The 19,971-nt window shown below is 35.8% G+C and overlaps 1 protein-coding gene across 2 annotated transcripts in view; it reads left to right on the top strand.

Annotated features, from left to right (window-relative positions):
* Positions 1-17,030, top strand: part of LOC126259182 (uncharacterized protein ZK1073.1) — a 165,279-nt gene extending 148,249 nt beyond the window's left edge. For both annotated transcript variants that reach the window (XM_049955761.1, XM_049955762.1), the window contains exons 7-9: positions 4,166-4,281; positions 8,535-8,697; positions 15,115-17,030. In XM_049955761.1, coding sequence (XP_049811718.1) covers positions 4,166-4,281; positions 8,535-8,697; positions 15,115-15,348 — 513 coding nt within the window. In that variant the 3' untranslated portion in view covers positions 15,349-17,030. The remainder of the gene's footprint in view (positions 1-4,165; positions 4,282-8,534; positions 8,698-15,114) is intronic.
* The last annotated feature ends 2,941 nt before the right edge of the window (positions 17,031-19,971 follow it).

Below are 19,971 nucleotides of genomic sequence, written 5' to 3'. Positions count from 1 at the left end.
TGATGCAGCTCTCCATGCTACTCTATCCTGTGCAAGCTTCTTCATCTCCCAGTACCTACTGCAGCCTACATCCTTCTGAATCTGCTTAGTGTATTCATCTCTTGGTCTCCCTCTACGATTTTTACCCTCCACGCTGCCCTCCAATACTAAATTGGTGATCCCTCGATGTCTCAGAACATGTCCTACCAACCGATCCCTTCTTCTAGTCAAGTTGTGCCACAAGCTCCTCTTCTCCCCAATTCTATTCAATACCTCCTCATTAGTTATGTGATCTACCCATCTAATCTTCAGCATTCTTTTGTAGCACCACATTTCGAAAGCTTCTATTCTCTTCTTGTCTAAACTATATATCGTCCACATTTCACTTCCATACATGGCTACACTCCATACGTATACTTTCAGAAACGACTTCCTGACTTTTAAATCTATACTCGATGTTAACAAATTTCTCTTCTTCAGAAATGATTTCCTTGCCATTGCCAGTCTACATTTTATATTCTCTCTACTTCGACCATCATCAGTTATTTTACTCCTTAAATAGCAAAACTCCTTTACTACTTTAAGTGTCTCATTTCCTAATCTAATTCCCTCAGCATCACCCGATTTAACTCGACTACATTCCATTATCCTCGTTTTGTTTTTGTTGATGTTCATCTCATATCCTCCTTTCAAGACACTGTCCATTCCGTTCAACTGCTCTTCCAAGTCCTTTGCTGTCTCTGACAGAATTACAGTGTCATCGGCGAACCTCAAAGTTTTTACTTCTTCTCCATGAATTTTAATACCTACTCCGAATTTTTCTTTTGTTTCCTTTACTGCTTTCTCAATATACAGATTGAATAACATTGGGGAGAGGCTACAACCCTGTCTCACTCCTTTCCCAACCACTGCTTTCCTTTCATGCCCCTCGACTCTTATAACTGCCATCTGGTTTCTGTACAAATTGTAAATAGCCTTTCGCTCCCTGTATTTTACCCCTGCCACCTTCAGAATTTGAAAGAGAGTATTCCAGTTAACGTTGTCAAAAGCTTTCTCTAAGTCTACAAACGCTAGAAATGTAGGTTTGCCTTTTCTTAATCTTTCTTCTAAGATAAGTCGTAAGGTTAGTATTGCCTCACGTGTTCCAACATTTCTACGGAATCCAAACTCATCTTCCCCGAGGTCGGCTTCTATCAGTTTTTCCATTCGTCTGTAAAGAATTCGCGTTAGTATTTTGCAGCTGTGACTTATTACACTGATAGTTCGGTAATTTTCACATCTGTCAACACCTGATTTCTTTGGGATTGGAATTATTATATTCTTCTTGAAGTCTGAGGGTATTTCGCCTGTCTCATACGTCTTGCTCACCAGATGGTAGAGTTTTGTCAGGACTGGCTCTCCCAAGGCTGTCAGTAGTTCTGATGGAATGTTGTCTACTCCGGGGGCCTTGTTTCGACTCAGGTCTTTCAGTGCTCTGTCAACCTCTTTCTGCAGTATCATATCTCCCATTTCATCCTCATCTACATCCTCTTCCATTTCCATAATATTGTCCTCAAGTACCTCGCCTTTGTATAGACCCTCTATATAATCCTTTATAATCCTTCCACCTTTCAGCTTTCCCTTCTTTGCTTAGAACTGGGTTTCCATCTGAGCTCTTGATATTCATACAAGTGGTTCTCTTTTCTCCAAAGGTCTCTTTAATTTTCCTGTAGGGAGTATGTATCTTACCCCAAGTGAGATAAGCCTCTACATCCTTACATTTGTCCTCTAGCCATCCCTGCTTAGCCATTTTGCACTTCCTGTCGATCTTATTTTTGAGACGTTTGTATTCCTTTTTGCCTGCTTCATTTACTGCATTTTTATATTTTCTCCTTTTATCAATTAACTTCAATATTTCTTCTGTTATCCAATGGTTTCTACTAGCCCTCGTCTTTTTACCTATTTGATCCTCTGCTGCCTTCACTGTTTCATCCCTCAAAGCTGCCCATTCTTCTTCTACTGTATTTCTTTCCCCCATTCCTGTCAATTGTTCCCTTATGCTCTCCCTGAAACTCTGTACAATCCCTGGTTCTTTCAGTTTATCCAGGTCCCATCTCCTTAAATTGCCATCGTTTTGCAGTTTCTTCAGTTTTAATCTACAGTTCATAACCAATAGATTGTGGTCAGAGTCCACATCTGCCCCTGGAAATGTCTTACAATTTAAAACCTGGTTCCTAAATCTCTGTCTTACCATTATATAATCTGTCCGATACAGCATGCTATGTGCTCGAAATTCTCACATCAGTATGTGTTATTTCATGTATGAGATCAGTGTATTTTGTTTGAATTCGTCTTGTTATTAGCTATGCCATAATTTTTTGGAGAGTTAATAAGAAAAATATTCAAGCTGTATTCCGACTGCAAGAAAGAACAATACATATAATGACCAAAGGTGGAACTATGGCCCACTGCCTCAAACTATTTAAAATGCTGGAATTGTTAACTGTACCTTTGAATATATTTTTTGGAGTGTTAGGTATCTTTAAAAAATATTGTCCACTACGTTACGAATTGCTTAGTATGTGATCATAAAACTTGAAACTACTACAATATGTATCTGGACAGAAAAAATTAAATTAAAACTCAGCATAGTTTTTTTTACAATGCCACCATATTATGCAACAAATTACCACAGCTTATAAAAGACATAGATACTACCTGTTCTTTCAAAACAAAGCTTAAAGATTGTTTACAAAATAAAAGTTTTTACACGGTAATGGAGTACCTAAATTAAAACAAGTTACCTATTATAAGAAGTGCTGTTTATAATGTGTATACAGAAGTAATAATTTGCTAAGACTATAACAAAAACCAAATGTGATTAGATTTTAAAAAATCATTGCCAGTTATTGTATAAGAAATTAATTTTAAGTCACAAAAATTTTAGTGTTTTGCGTGATGAAATTCATACAACATAAACTGTTTCACAGATTAATAAAGCAATCGACAAATCAATCAGTAATGGGGTTCCATGTAGAAGTATCATGATTCACAATAATGTCAATTTTTTAAAGAAAATGTTATCTTTGCAAGAACTGCAGCATTTCTCAAGAGATGCTCTTGTCACTGTACATGATTTCCTTTCATTTAATATTTGTCTTTTCAGTCATGAGGTTTATTACTTATTAGTGCATTTTTCATATTTTTATTTGCTTCAAAACCATATTACAGCTTTAATTCTTAAAAACAAACACATACTGCTACAGGCTTTCAATAATTTTTATTTTTGAGCTAAATGCTAGAAAACAGCCATACTCATGGATTTTGGTAAATAAAAATAACATAAAGGAAAAGATGAGTGAGAATAGCAGTTTACCACAGGTAGAGAAAGTTAAAAACAAACTTAATCAGTGGTGAAAGGAGATATACTTTCTAAACAGCAAATCTTGCAACAGCTTATGGCAATAAACAAAATTCAATGGTAAATGCAAAATGGTTTTTGAATATATATCACTAAATTATTAATATCTATTACCTTAAAGTTTGTCTGTATTTATTTAGTTCATAGACAAATTATTTTATTAGTTGTTGTGTTTATTCCACTAGTTACAAAAACGCACATATATGAAATCATGAGAATGATTTGAACATTGTATGTTACATGTTTCAATTAATTTTCTTTTTTCCTTTCATGTTATTCTACAACTAACTCTACAGCTAATGTCTGAGGTAATGACAAACAAATGTTATGCACAAATTAGTTCTTGGCACCTGTAGACGCTGAAATAGAAGGCCATGATGTCATTATGTTATGTATAGTTTTACTGTTTAGATGCCTTTGTTTGAGACAAGTTGTTACATGTACAGTAGAATTTGAGAAACAACTGCAACAGTGCACTGCCTTTATGATAGAACATAGAGGTATCTTTGTATTGGTAATGCTTGCAATAGTGCATATATCTGTAGATGTTACCTATTGCATTGACTTTTTATATAGGGTAGAGTTATCACTTTGCACACTTGACCCGATTTTTTGAGGTTCTTATGCTTATGATCTTTATAGCATTACATTACAATACCCCTAAAATATTTTATTTATTCAGTGCTTTTTGTTGAGATCATTCAGTTCCTGAAAGATTAAAAGATAACCATATGTCAGTTCTTAGTATGCTTATGTTTCTGCATCATGCTGCTTTCTTATTTTCAGCAATTGGTTAATGAAACAAACCCAGACAAGGAAAAAGTTATGCAAGAATTTCAAGCTCGTCTGCGAGGGACCATCAATAACAAAAATCTGAAGCTCTACGTAAATGCATTTTTGGGGTTAGTATGCATTATATATTCAAATATATTGCTAGCTATTTAATAGATCAGACACTACCCCTTACATTATCGTGTTATTGTTGGTATCTTAAAGTAGCTGTATGCTTCAATTTTAGTCCCTAAAAATAATGTGATCTTGTAATTAGTATGAAAATCATGAAAAAGGGGTGGGGGGGATCATTTCAGATAACAATTTCTTCAGTTTAGTCATGAACATCTAATATCTACTACAATATTTTGTACTGTAAATACAGTACAAATTTTTGAAAAGTTTTGAAGGTCAAAGGAATTCAAAAACCTCTTTGTAGGCTATGCTTATGTTCTTTATGTAAGTTACATTACATTAATTTTTGTTTCCGGCGTTATTGAGTAACAATGTCACACCATTGTTTCATTAGAAGGATGTCAGCCAGTGTTGACTCATAGGAATATTTAACAAATTTTAGGGTATCCTATAATAACAACACATGTACTGTAATTTCTGTGTTATACTATACCTAGTATGTTTTTGAGAGATGTATTCTTCATATTGGCTTACCTCTAATGCTCGAAAACCATCTTTGGCTCTCACTCTTGTCATCCATGCCATCTACTTCAGGCTCTTCAGTCATGTCAGCATTTGACTGCAACACTTTTCTACAGTTTCTTGGTCCATGATTTTTGTTGTATCATCTGCGACAATGCATTCATCCACCTCACAAATATCCAAATCTTCACATCTGCAAATTCTTTTTACCATATCTGTCAAGTTTCCAGAATTTTCTGCCTGATCTTTTTCAAGCCCATCATACATTTTCTACAGCCCTTTCAAAGAGTTTCTGCTTTCATTATCCCAGGCTTGTGCACACCAATAAACTACATGTTTCATATTCACTATATTTAGTGCATCATTCATACTTTTGTTTTGCATGTCATTACCTTGCAGGATGGTTCTTAAGAATATCCCATGGTAGTGCTGTTTAAATGTCATTATTATACCCTGATCGAGTGACTGAAATAGACTGGTAATGTTTGGGGGAAGGAAATGCACAATATCACCACTTTTAACATGGAAGGAAGTGTAGGCATATTGTCAGTTAATAAGATGCTGTTTTAGACAGATCTTTTTCAGTTAAAATGTAGACCATTCAGCAAAGAGTTCACAAGACATCCAGGAACGTTTCTGTTCTGTATAAAAAAACAACTGGTAGCACCTTCTGAGCAACATTCTTCAAGGCTCAAAGGTTTATCAACTTCCTGATACACAATGGAGGCATTCTGAATGTGCCAGAAGCATTTATCATTCTTTTTCATTTTGTGTCCTATTGTAGATGTTCTTTTGAGGAGGGTATGGGCAACATCTGGAAAATAAGTCCTGTTTCATCGGCACTGTAAATCTAGCCATTAGTATAGCTCTGAATGTAATCTTCAAACTCTAAAACATAAATTGTGTCTGGGTCTTCTGATAATTTTTCTCCACACACATTCAATTTCCCAATGCTGTATCTGTTTTCACAACTGTGTAACCACCCACAGCATGAAGGAAAATCTATTTCCTTCTCTCATAACAACTTGTATAATATTTTAGCTTTTTCTCGCAAAATCAGGCCATCAAAGGCATGCCTTTTTCTCATTGTTGGGTAAATCAAAGATAAAGAGCTTCATCTACATTTTCAAAGTCAGATATTTCAAGTGTATTTCTATGAGGATTGTTCACAGCTTGTTCTAGAAATTCAGCTTTCAACTTCATTCATTCTGAAATGGCAGAAACACAACTCCATAATTAGCCACCAGTTTTCAGTAAACTTTCATTTCCATCATCATTGATAGCAGCTAATTTATCAGCAAAAATAATCACAACATGCTTCTGCTTAAGTTCGATAGCAGAAAAATTGACTCACAATGGGAAGAAACAAGCACTGAAAGGCACTGTTGTTGGCAGTGTAGCTTTATTTAGACTGGTGAGTTGGTGGGTGAAGCAACTCAAGGTCAGGCAGTCACCTTTCCCTGCTACATGCAGTTCAGCACACTCCTGCCTCTTCCACCCCCCCCCCCCCCTCACCATACTCTCCAGAGGTGTTTCAGATAATCCAGGTTGTGGTTGTCCTAAGTTCAGTTAACCAGGGTTTTACTGTAAACTCAAAACCTTAAACTGATTTTCTATTATAATTTCTGGCACTAATTTTATTTCATACTGTTTTTCTTTCATGGAGAAAATGAGTATGCAGACTCTACAAACTGATACTGACTACATAATTATGATATCTGTTACTTAAAATAAGAGCTATTAAAATTACAACTTAGTTTAATACCTAGAACAGAAGCTTTAGGATCATCATTAAACAAGGATGAATTGGTAACAAAATTAATGGAGACAATATGCTCCCAGTAATAAATTATTTTGGACTTGTTTAGTGTAAAAATTTCAATCCAAAATATTTATATATTACGTTATTTAAATTAAACAGGTATAAATTACAAACAGTACAATTTGGAAACTTGGTGAACTGTGAGACAAAACCTTAATGTATATCTTGATATTTATTTACACCACTTCAAGTGAAATATTTTTAGGATGTTTTAGAAATTTTTATAAAAATTTTCTTCAGTATCTGTAATGTAATATTAAAATGGCTACTTTTACAGAAAACTTGACCTTAGAAAGCCGGTGATTGTAAAATAGCTTGCCAAGTAAATGTGGCTGCGAGTAAAGAAATGCCAACCATGTTCCACTACTATGCTTAGAAATATAAACTATATTTAATTCTGTTGAACTGCTTCAACTACATATTAGGTGCTATTTTACGTTACTGCTGCTTGATAGCCTTGATTAGTTTATGCCCTATACTTCTGTGACTATGAACTCAGAACTGTGCATCACGTGATTCACATAAAATGTGGACACAGTTACCAGTATAACAAGTGGTTGCAATTATTCACATGTTTATTAATTGTAAAAAATTATCACACTGACACACAGAAACTCCATTAAGACATGTACTTTTTATTTCATTATTGCGAATAGATACCTGAAACATAAGAGGTCTGCTGTATGAATTATCCTACATGCAACTGTACCTAAAAGTGGCATAATAAGAGTAAGCATGCATTTTTTGTTGAAATACCACTCCTTTCTTACGTAAATACAATCGTCATGTCCCCTCTATTTCCACACTATTTTGTATCTTTTCTATGCCTTGTTTGTGTTTTTAGAGCAGAAAGCCTTGATTTTGAGTATCTTCTAGGTTACATCCATTTTTATCTTATATCTTATGATAATTAATTACATCATTCTCTCTCTCTTGTCACACACACAGGAAAGTCAGAGAGAGAGAGAGAGAGAGAGTGAGAGAGAGTGGGGGAGGGGGATGGGGAGAGGATATTATGAATATATAATTTTAACAGATAAGAAGCATAAACATACTAACTATATGATAGTCAGATCTACAAATATGAAGAGTTCTTAGTATCAGGAGCCAAAGAAATTTTTGTGCTGAGTTATTCCATGTTGTAACTAGAAAATACTCTTCCATGTGTAAAATATTTCTTTTCTTTACAGACAATAGTCATTGGATAATTATAGGTGTTTTATGTGGTACTCCATTTGAATTCTGGTGATTTTTGCTTGTACTGGTATTGTAGAATAGTAGGCAAATGCACTTACTTAAAATAATATGAGGGTCATCCACAAAGTAAGTTCCATTTCTATTTCTATCCGGGGCAGTGCTATGATCACAGTTCCGAGCAGACATGGCAGTTACTCTGACTCAAGGAGAAGACATGTATGCCATTTTCAGATTGCTGCTGCTGATGTGTGCTTTATAGTGCTTCTTTATAATAACAGCCATAATTGAAAATGCTTCCGTGTGTGAAATCAGATCTGTGATTCGTTTTCTAAATGCAAAGAAAGTTAAACCAAAGGAAATTCATCAGCAAATCTGCGAGGTTTACGGGCAAAATGCTGTGACTGATTCAATGGTTAGAAGATGGGCCAGACTGTTCAATGAAGAACGTGATCTTAGTGTCTTATTCCCAAGTTTTTATATCTCATCATCCTTGTGAAGATATTGCTACTGGCTTCAGAAACCCAACTTACTATAAGTTCTTGTTGAAAGTTTTCCTGTTTTTCATTTTCTTTCTGAGTGTATTGCGTATTTTTCCCTCCTTTACTCTATCTAATGTACCTTCTAGCAAATTTCCCACCCTTGTCGTACTTCAGATAGATTTCACATTGTTGGAAAAATTGCATCTCATCAAATTGATACCTGTTTCAGGCGCAAAGACCTACCTTTGAAAAACTGCCAAACAGATGTTTTGCTTATCACAGGCATGTTAAGCTCTTATGCTTCAGTTGTTGAGAAACTACACAGAGACCTTGACAAAGCAAAAGCCACACTTCTTAAAGTGGAAAGAGCTGGAGATGTTCTACTGGAAGCTGTAAGTCATATCTTTAATTACATAATCACATTCATTAATAAAAAAATATGAAAAGTAACTGTGAGTAATTTTCTTACAATATATCCATAACAAATTTGATATGAAATTGTGATCACTGCATTTTATGTTTTCTACTTGCTATTTATTTAAGGTAATGAGTGGTCTATTACTTTGGAGAAGAAGAAAATAGAGTTTAAGAAAAGGAAAATGAGAAAAAAATAAATGAGGCTTACCAACTATATTTGCATAATTTAAAAAAAAAAATACATATTTGCAGCAACATAGATAAAATGTATAATGTATTCAAACTATTAAATGGGGAAAGTTACAAACATTATTGATGGCAAACCATCACAGGAGTGTGCTACTGAAACCTCCTGATACGGTTCGGGATGTTATTCAGGTGAGGTATTGAGGTAAGGTGACAACTGGAATCAGTTAAATCATAGAAATACCTGGGTGTAACAATCTGTAGGAATATGAAATAGAATTATCATAGAGGCTCAGTCATAGGTGGATCAGCTGGCAAACTCTGTTCATCAGTGGGATATTGGGAACATACAGTCAGCCTACATGTGAGATTGCTTACAAAACATTTGTGCAACCCATCCTAAACTACTACCCAAGTGTGTGGAACTCATACCAAACAGGACTAATGAAGGATATTGAACACAAACATAAGTATGGATCCCAGATCAGTAAGAAATATTGAAGTATTGGTCAAACAGGTGATTTGTAAGCTACCTGATTTGTCAATGGACTTCATTTTCTGTGGATTCTTCCAATGAATCTCAAGTATGGCATTTGCCTTATCTTCAAATAATTTTGTGTGGCTGTTCCACTTCAGATCACTCTGTACACATACTCCTCGATATTTTATAGAAAGTAACTATTTTCTACATTATTGTTCTACATCATAAGATAATGGGACTTTCTATGTATACACAATGTATTACATTTGTTTGTGTAAGGGTGAATTACTACTCACTAATCCAAATGTCAGTCCCTTGCAGAACTTCCTGCATTTCACCACATTTCTTCAGCATCATCCACAACAGTATCATCCACAAAAAGCCACATGGAACTTGTAAAATTATCCACTACATCATTTATATATGTTGTGAAAAGCAACAGTCCTATAACACTTCCTTTGGTATGCCCGACTATATTTTTATGTCTGAGGACTTCTCTCCATTGAGAATGACATGCTGCGATCTGTTTGCTAGAAAGTTTTCAGTACAATTACGCCGTTGGTTTAATACTCAGTACGCTCATTTTTTCTTTGTTATGCAGCAGTGTGGAACTGTGTCAGATGGCTTCTGGAAGTGTGCCTGTATCTACTGCTTTCTGGGTCTCATAGTTGAACAAGCAAGCTGGGCTTGACATACAGTTGTTTTTGAAGCCCATGTTGATTCCTACAAAGGAATTTTAGGACTCCATAAATGTCATAATCAGCAATTATAAAACATGCTCCAAAATTCTGTAACAGACTGACATCAGAGATATAAACATATAGTTCTTTGTGTCTGTTCATTAGTCTTTCTTGAAAATGAGAATGACCTGTCCTTTTTTCCAATCATTAGAAATGCTTTGCTCCTGCAGAGACTGCTGCTATAAGAGGGGCAAGCTCTATCACATACTTTATGTAGAATCAAACTGGTATCCATTCAGGTCCAGTAACTTTTTCTCTATCGAGCTTTTCTGTCCTGTTGTTACATTTCAATATGTCACATTATTAACTGCCTTTTATGGTTTCTCAGTTTCTCCATGAAACCATCTTATAGATCAAGCAAATTAGTGACCATTTGTGCTGCTATTCTATGTATATGTTCAATCTCCTTTTGTTAGTCCTGTTTGGTATGAGCCCTGCACACTTGAGCAATACTCTAGTATGGGTCGCACAAATGTTTTGTAAGCAATCTCCTTTGTTGGCTGGTTGTTATCTCAGTATCCTCCGATGAACAACATGTGGCAGCTGCTTTACCTTTTACTGAGCCTATATGATCATTCTATTTCAGATCCCTACAAATTGTTAGACCCAGGTTTTTCTATTATTGGACTGATTCCAGTTGTGACTTACTGATACTGCAGTCATAACATACTACATTTTTGCGTTTTATGAAGTGCACAGTTTTAAATTTCTGAATCTTTAAAGCAAATTGCCAAGCTTCTCACCAATTTTATATATTTTCAAGATCTGGCTGAATATTTCACAGAATATTTCATTTGTAGATAACTCAATCACAAGTGACAGTCTTGAGGTTAGTATTGATACCTTCTGCCAAGTCCTTAATATACAATGTGAACAACAAGGGTCCCAACAAACTTCCCTGTGGCATGTCTTAAATTATTTTACATCTTTTGAAGATTCTCTATTCAATATAACATGCTGCATTATCCCTACCAATCAATATTCAACCCAGTCACAAATTTTATTTGATACCCTGTACAATCATACAGTATTTCCATTAATAAGTGTTGACATGATACTGAGTGAAATGCTATTCAGAAGACAAGAAATACTATATCTACCTGAGTGCCTTGATCCATGGCTGTCAGAATGTCACACAAGAAAAGCTTTCACATAAGTTTCCAGAATTCATTTTGGTTGGCATGGAGGAGGTAATTTTGTTGTAGACATCTCATCACAGATGATGAGACCTGGTTTGCCCAGTGTCATCCAGAGTAAAGTTGGCAACTGCTGAAATGTTAACTTTGGCCCACAATGTTTATTAATATAAACAGCTTCTGTAATAAGCAAATAACAAATTAATCCATGAAACAGGCAGTGACAGTTCTTGGAGAAATATTAATTGGAGTCACAATAGAAACCATTCAATGCTATAGAGTAGAAGGATGAGGTCCCAGCAAGAGTAGTCAGTTAATATGTATTTCATAAGAAAGTTTTGTAAAGGCAAGAGGTGTTGGAACCAAATGCACCAAGCACACAGTAAACAATCAGTACTGCAGAGTCCACATGTAGAGCCAGTTGGATGGCAGCAAACTGAAGCATAGGTATCTGTTGGATGGCCTTTTATTTGGCTTGCTGCAGGCTTTCAAGTGACTGGCCTGTGGTAGTAACTGTGATCCCACCGTAGGTGCCCTCACGGTATGTGTGTGACAACTCATTGGTATTGTTCATTTGTACATGTTGTGGGATTACTAAAGCTATCACACAATGCCATCAGTTTAATTCATTGTAGAAAAGGCAGCCACTGTATAAATAGTACACAGCTGTCTGCATCATGTTTCAACAGACATCCAAAGACCAGTGTACTGATCTTTTAATTGACTCTAAAGAGTGTTGTGACTGATAGTTTCTAGTAGCTTTATAAATGTTGTAAAACAGAGAGTACTTTGAAGGTGAATAAATGTATGTTGCCTGTATTTCTGTTTTGTGATACTATTCACTGAACTTTTTAGACCCAACTTGTTCATTTGGTAACAGCATTGATAAACTGGCCCTTCAGTTAGTGACTCTGACTATCTATTGAAAAACGTATGTAATGTCAGTGTAAAGTAGGGGGTTTCATTTGCAAATGAAAAAAATCATGTGATATTTCAGGACACCCACTGAAGATGCCTTGTAATTAAGGTGAATCACATGAATCACACCTGGGTGGGAAAAAAAAGTTAACGTGCCGCATGGAAAAGGTGTTTTTCTTTTGAATCACTGTAATTTATATACAGATGATGCAAAAATGGCCAGCACAAGAATCTTGTAAAGTACAGTCTTGTTTGTATGTTTGTCAAATGCTCAACATCTCAAGTATATATTGAGTGATTGCCTTTACTCCTTTTCACTTCTACCAGCATTTTTATTCCAATTAGAGCTTTCTGATATTATCTAAATATTTAACATCACCAAAAGCTGATTAGCTCCATATTAATTATATTTTCTAAAGCCAGTGCATGGAGAGATATGACAAGTGATAGACAAATTTGTGTTGACAGAACTAAATAAGTAACAATACAGAAAAATTTGCAGGTGACAACATAGCTGGAGACAGTAGAGTCACATATTGTAACAGTAGGTATTTTTTTTACATCTGTCATGTAGTATGTAATGTTGTGTTACAAGCATTTTGTTCATGAGTGTTCCTATTGTCTGCACAGTAGTGATCTTATTCACCCAATGCTTACTGTTCTCTAAGCTGCCAGTCTTCTGTTCATTATCCATTATCTTATGAAGGAATGAAATATTAAAGATTCTGGATCAATTCATGGTAGAAGTTACATGTGTGTGTGAACTTGGGCAAGAAGATTGCCATCTTGATTGTTCAAACATTATATCAAGATTTATGGACTAAAATAGAGGATACCAATAAATGTCTACACAGGCTTATGGTGAGACATATCCCCATATTACAGTGCCTTAATAATTATTCTTAGATTGGATGATTATATGATTTTCCGTTCAGATTTAAATTTTGTGGCATGGTTCATATTGCCAGTTAAAGGTGCAGTGATAAGAGAGCCTGCAGTTGGTGACAAGCTAAATTGTACTGTATAAAATGCATGTTTGACCATCAGCTGCTTTTATTTTAAGCCTAAATATCAACCGGTTTCAGCCATGGACCATCTTCATGAATAAGGGTTAAAATGTTTTAAGCTGTTCACCATGAAGATGGTCCAAGACTGAAACCAGACAATACCTGAGATTAAAATAAAAGTGGCTGAGAGTCAAACATGCATTTCATACATTACTTGATGGCACTTGATAGTCACCTTGCAAAAATGTTTAAATAGTACTGTTCCTGCAAACTATTCCAAAAATTTTTTCCACACCAAGTGCTACCAACACAATCAGACAAGCACTGCATCATGCTTCACTATATGCCAGCCACTCAAAGGAGAGTTCATTTAAATGCACTTTAAAATAATATTCTTTAATCAGTAAAGATAATTCAGCTTAAAGAATGCAGTTTCATTTTGAGGTTAACAATTTGTTTCTGGAAAAGTAGCCAAAGTTATTAAATTGTTTGGTAAAGTTTTGAATGACTTTTCCATTTTCTGGAAGAAGAGTTTCACATCCTCAATATGAATCACTTCCTGAACATCGCAAGAAATCATTTCTATCAACAGCTCTTTTCTTGCAAAAAAATTTCATCCCATGATATGTTGGTGATTTGGTATGTTTACATTGCCTGTTTTTTCCATACTATTCATCTCTAGACTGAAACAGTGTCCACATATTTCTTCATATCTGCCTAAGGGCACACCACCTTCCATTACCTTTTGCAAATGTCAAGTTTTTCTTTTATTAGCCTTAGCATATTTGTATTGTTTCTTTCTTTTACCAGCTTTAGCTTATTTGCATGGTTTCTTGGTGAGGCTGAATATACTGGAGAACTAAACCACAATGAACTTTCTCCTTTTATTTCTGGACAATAAAATAAGCATATAAGTTTTTAATCCAGACACTTATTCCCCTATGGAACTTCCATTACTGTACCATGTGTATTATTTAACTTTATGTTAAATGTTTTACTGCTGCAGTGCAACATGCAGGAGTAGCATAGCACAACAGTTAACTGACTGTTCTGGAACACTGCAGTCTGTGTTGTTCCCATTTCCTTAAATATTTCACAATTTCTCAGAACATTTGCATTGAATGTGCATTTGCAAATGAAAAAGTCGTGTAGTACTTCAGAACACTCACTGAAGATGCTTTGTAATTAAGACAAAACATGTCAGGGTGCACCAGATAAATAAAGAACTTAATATCCAGGATTTTTGTTTTGAACGACTGTAATTGAAAGACTGTTGATGTTTCTGAGCTTCTGGACAGTTTCCTTCAGATCTAACAAAAACACACATAAACACAAATGTAATCATTGTCCTACTTTTCTGCAATGTCCTGGCATGCAGCCTGACAGGGATCCAAAACAAGGATGCTGTTCAAAAGCTTAGCAACTTTTTCAATCTCATTTATGTGCCTATTAACTGTTTACTGCCTCAACTATATAACCCCTTATATTATTTGTGTAATTTTTGTACTATTTTATCCAGAAAAGTATAAAAAACAGTTCTCAAAGCAGAAAAAATAAATTGAATGATGTTTATTATTCTCTTCTGTCTTAGATTAGATTAGATTAGATTAGATTGACTTTCATTCCAATTGATCCGTAGTGAGGAGGTCATCCAGGATGTGGAACATGTCAGAAAAACAACAATACATGACAAATATTTACAACTAAAACAAATAAGCTAATGTACCATTCCACAGGTCCCAAGTGGAATGATTGTCATTTTTTAATGAACACTATATGAAAGTCATTTTAAAAATACTAATGCACTGAATTTAAAACAAAAAAGTTTTTTATTTATTTATAAGGTAGGCTAATAAACATGTAATACAACTACTAGAATACTTACTTCATTTAATTCAGCACTAACATTATTCTGTTGTTACAGCCTCACAAAGTAGCACAGAGCATCTTGCTGTTTTGCAAAGGTCAAGGATTACTGACTTCTATTACTCTGCCTGGGGTTGAAAGACAGCGAGCATTTTCTGGAGGATCATTTGATGGGGAAGGGCGTCCAAGGAGACTTTCAAGAGGAATGAGCATGGAGGAGTATGACAAACCGAATATTCGGCGTCTGTCAATTACCATTAGCAATGATACAATGCCGAACAAGCACAACTAAATACTTCTCTGCATGTAAGATGCTGAAAGTATTTAAACATGCCCCAAACAGGCTGCCATCAAGTTTAAAATCGGAAGCAATTTTTTTTGTATCTGAAAATGAAGTAATAGAGGATGGAAAATATATTTCTACTGTGTTTTCAAATCACATCACACCAGTTAAATTTCTTTAGTGAAATCTGTGTTTTCAATGTGTTGGTGGCAAGACATTTCAATGGGGAAAATGCATCACTTTGCCTTGAATGTGTAGCTATGACTGGTGCAATGCTATGTCATTTGTTTCTTAATTTCTGAGAGCAAGCACTGACATAAAAATAGAGGTACCTGGTGTGTATTTAGGTAAACTAACTGTTTATCTGTATAAATAGTATTTTCATAAGATGTTTTTTTTTCTTTTTTAAACTGTAGCTGTAAGGAAGTTTTAGGAGACACAGAAAGACATATACAAGTATATAGATATACACAATAAAGCTAGATTTCATAATGCCACTTGGAACAGCAAACTGTATTATATCATTTACAACATTTCTGCATACCTGCTATAACTTGAAACATCCATGTACTGAGACAATCAGATTGTTTGCTGAAAGCCAGGGTTATTGGCAGATTTTGTAAAAAACTGTGATTCAGTTTTCAGCACTCAAAAAAGGCATATTATTAATGATGTCACCATTTGTTGCAGTGTTAAGCTACAATAAATTAAAATGATGGACCAGTTTTACTCTTGATACACCAGGATAGATCCTTCCGCTTTATGTTTGTTTGATAATGTATCTGCTTATAAAAATGTGGGTATTATATATCATAATTGCTTTTAGTTGTACTGTAGAGTACAAATCAAAATATAAGTAGATTGGGTAACTTTTGTACAAGAAGTGTAAGCTAAGGCTGAAGGAATACTAAATACATTCTATCAGATATTATTGCAACTGTGTTGGTCCTTTTTTGTAGAAATTTGCTTAAATGAGCTTGTTTCAGTGTTCATTAAATTATTTCTTTTTCATAAATTTCTACTCAAACCAATATTCATTCTACACTTTTGTTTCATGTTCCACCTAAGGATAAAACAATTGTTTAAATTATGGTAAGGAAACTGAATCCTGAATTACCAATTTTGTTTCTCAGTAACAATGCAAATGAGCACAGCGGTATTCCACAATCTGAAGTAATGCATAAGTGCCATTATTAATAGGACTGATCATAAGTTTCATGATATTACGTTTTATAACAGTCTGTTAGAACTGGATTACTTTCTTCTCTTGTATTACTTTTGAGAAGCAGTAAAAGCTAATGCAACCTTATTGTATCATAATTGATTATTGTATTTTGTTGTACATTTGTAGTTCACAGACTTCAAAATGTGTGAAAAAAAGTTTCATAGTACAAATGTAACTCAAGCAAGTATTTATATTGCCAAATGTAACACAATATTAATTAGACTGTGCCAAGAAACCTTGTTGAAAGACACCCATGCAGCTGTGAACTGCAAGTGTCATAGTAAATTAATCCGTTCTGTATATGTCAACGGCAATAAATATAGAAAACATTTTACAAGATGTAAAACCTGTGTCATATAACAGGTAGATAATACTGAGGTCAAACTTTAGTGTGGTATGTTTCTGTAAATAGAGATGCTTCAACAATGAACCAAAGAATATGGAAATAAATTTTATTGAAACAAAACTGTTCTCATTTTTCTTACTGCACATTGTATCGGAGTTATGTCTTAAGCATATCTTTTGAGTTTAGGTGATTGTAATGGGTGTATATATAGTGTGGTATCCTGTTTGGGTTGTGTGATGATGAGTGAAGGGAGAGAATGAAACCCAGTGCTGGCACATGGCCTACAATTCTCAAATACCAAGAGAACTGCTGTGCTTCATGACCCCATCCAATGGGTGGATCACCATAAATCAGTATCACATGCTCTCATTCCTTAAAACACTGTGGAAAAGTTGGAAATTTAATCCAAGGCATTGGAAGGTAGTGTGTTGATGATAATTTTTTCTACTACCATGATTTGAACCAACTATCTCTGAACTGAGTCCTATTGCAGAGGAATACATTAGGAACTTCTGTTAGAGAGATGGAGTATTGGTAATGTAAGAAATGCTACTACACACAGATAATGAGATGGGCTCAACAATAGTCTTTGAAGACCAGAGAGACATTTAGCCTAATCCCTGGAAGTGGAGAGGATGATGATAATTTGTGCTCCAAAAAGAATGTACAGGACATTAGCCAATTAGATTATTTTATGTGCCAAGGTGAAAAAAAGGCATCAATAAATAGTATTCCCTGAATGGTAGTGCAGATTTAGTGATTTAAATATGAATGTTAGTATTCTACCATTTATTTGTTTATTATTTTGTTTCATCTATTCAATAAAAGTCCTTCTGTTACACTATGAAACATACTGAACATAATGTTTTAAAATTATGGAAAGAGTAAAAGTAGCAACTCACCATATACAGAGTGTCTCAAACATTTTTGGTTGAATTGAAACAGGTGATAGATGATCCACAACTGATTGTATTGAGATAGGGAGTCAATAGTTAGAAATGCATATGTTGTGAGTTACGGACATACACAGCGTACACCACATAGCAACAACATAGCTCACAGTAATTGTTCAAAGCAATGATCATCAGTCTCAACACATGTATATCAAAGGTTCATGCAGTTCTGCTGCACTCTCAAAAAGATCCTGGGTGTCTGTTGTACACTGGAAAAGGCAGTGGGTGATGAACAACATAATTCCAGACGACCAAACAGACATACTTAGTTCATAGCATGTGTGTTGTGTTAGGACCACATGCATCTCATCAGTGCGTTAGCCTTTGCCATACGTGCATCACTATCCCTGATGTCAGTTGGCCATTACATTAGACTACTAATGATGTGTCAATGGTCAGGTGTGTAACTATGTACAGTGCTTGACGTGTAGTCAAAGATGGAATGTTACTCATCATGAGAGTTGGCAGACATACATTTAATGTATGGTGCAGCAGGTGTAGTGCCTGGAAAGTAGCATTAATGGACAGAGAATGTTTCCCAACCGGCATCATCCTAATTCAAAGAAGTTTGTCTCTGTGAATATCAACTTATGAGATGGGATCATTTCCACCAACAAGAGCAGGCCAAGGTTCCCTCCAAAGATATGTCTTAACACCAGACTTCGAGAACATGGTGTTAGATCATGTGGCCAACAACCCAGTAGTAAGGACCTGTCAACTTTCCTGTGAAATGCGCACTTTGAAGGATACAGTGTGGAGAGTACTGGTGAAACAGGAATTACACCCATCATAAAGAACAGATTTTGAGCCCCGCATTCACTTCTGTCAATGGATCACCCACTGCAGTGCTATAATGCCAAACTTGGTACAGTTTTTATTGCTCATGGATGAGGCCTCATTCACCAATGATGGTGCCGCAACAACTGCAACAGCCATATCTGTAGTGAGGACAATGACCTCTCCACCCACATTGGTGGCTACTAGCAACGAATTTGTTGACGTATTTGGAGGGGGGGGGGGGCATTGCCCAAGATCACCTAATAGGGCCTTATTTGCTGCATCCTCATTTAATTGGTCCATGTTACTAGGTGTTCCCACAAGATGTGCTGCCACAGTTATTGGAGACTGTATCCCTTGTTGCCTGTGAAGGGTGTGTACCAGCCCACTTCACTGTTAATGTCCACAAGCACCTCATCAACACATTCCTTCATCATTGGGCTGGAAGGGGAGGTCCTGTCCTATGGCCAGCAAAATTACTGGATCTCACACCTCTGGACCCTTTCCTCTGGGATTACATGAAGATACTGGTGTATGAAATACACATATAAATGGATGAAGACCTTGCTAGTGTCCAAGCTGCCGGTCTCCTGGTACAACAGTCACCAGGGATCTCTGTGAGACTGCAGCAGAACTGGATGCGTCATTGCAATACGTACATTGAGATTAGTGGTTGCCACTTTAAACAGTTACTGTGAGCTATGCTATTGTAAAACAGTGTATGCTGTATGTGTCCATAACAAAATAAATCTGCAGTTCTGATCATGGGTTCCCTATCTCAGTATAACTGGTTGTGGACCCACTATCACCTTTCCCAATTTGGGAAGTAGGAGGAAGGTATGGAGGTAAGGGAAGCTGATGGCAGCAAATTCACAGGGCAGGAATGGTGAACTCACTCTGCTGCAGAGGGCAGAGTTGTGTGTCTTGCAGAATGACATGGAGAAATGGGAGGGGGAGATATAACAAGGAAGAGGGAGACTGCACAGAGGAGGGTGTGAGTGCAGAATAAGTGAAGTGGGAGCCATGGGGAAAGGAGTGGATTTGAGAGAGAGAGGCTAAGAGATACTGAGGACAGGAGGATTACAAGATTGAAGGATGTATTGTAAGGACAATTAATCTCTACCTAATTTAGAGAAGGTGATGTTGGGGAGCAAGATCCAGGTTGTAGGGGTTGTGAAGCAGCTGTTGAACCTGAACACTTTGTATTCAGAACTGTGTCCTGCTACTGGGTGGTCAATCTGCTCTTTGCCATCCATCTGAGTGGACTGCCGGTTGGTGTCTGTGCCCACATAAAAGTTGTGCAGAATTTAATTCTTATAGGGTTAAATACA

The sequence above is a fragment of the Schistocerca nitens genome, chromosome 5, assembly GCF_023898315.1.
Source record: "Schistocerca nitens isolate TAMUIC-IGC-003100 chromosome 5, iqSchNite1.1, whole genome shotgun sequence".
Lineage (NCBI taxonomy): Eukaryota > Metazoa > Arthropoda > Insecta > Orthoptera > Acrididae > Schistocerca > Schistocerca nitens.
This window is presented reverse-complemented; position numbering and strand designations above follow the sequence as displayed.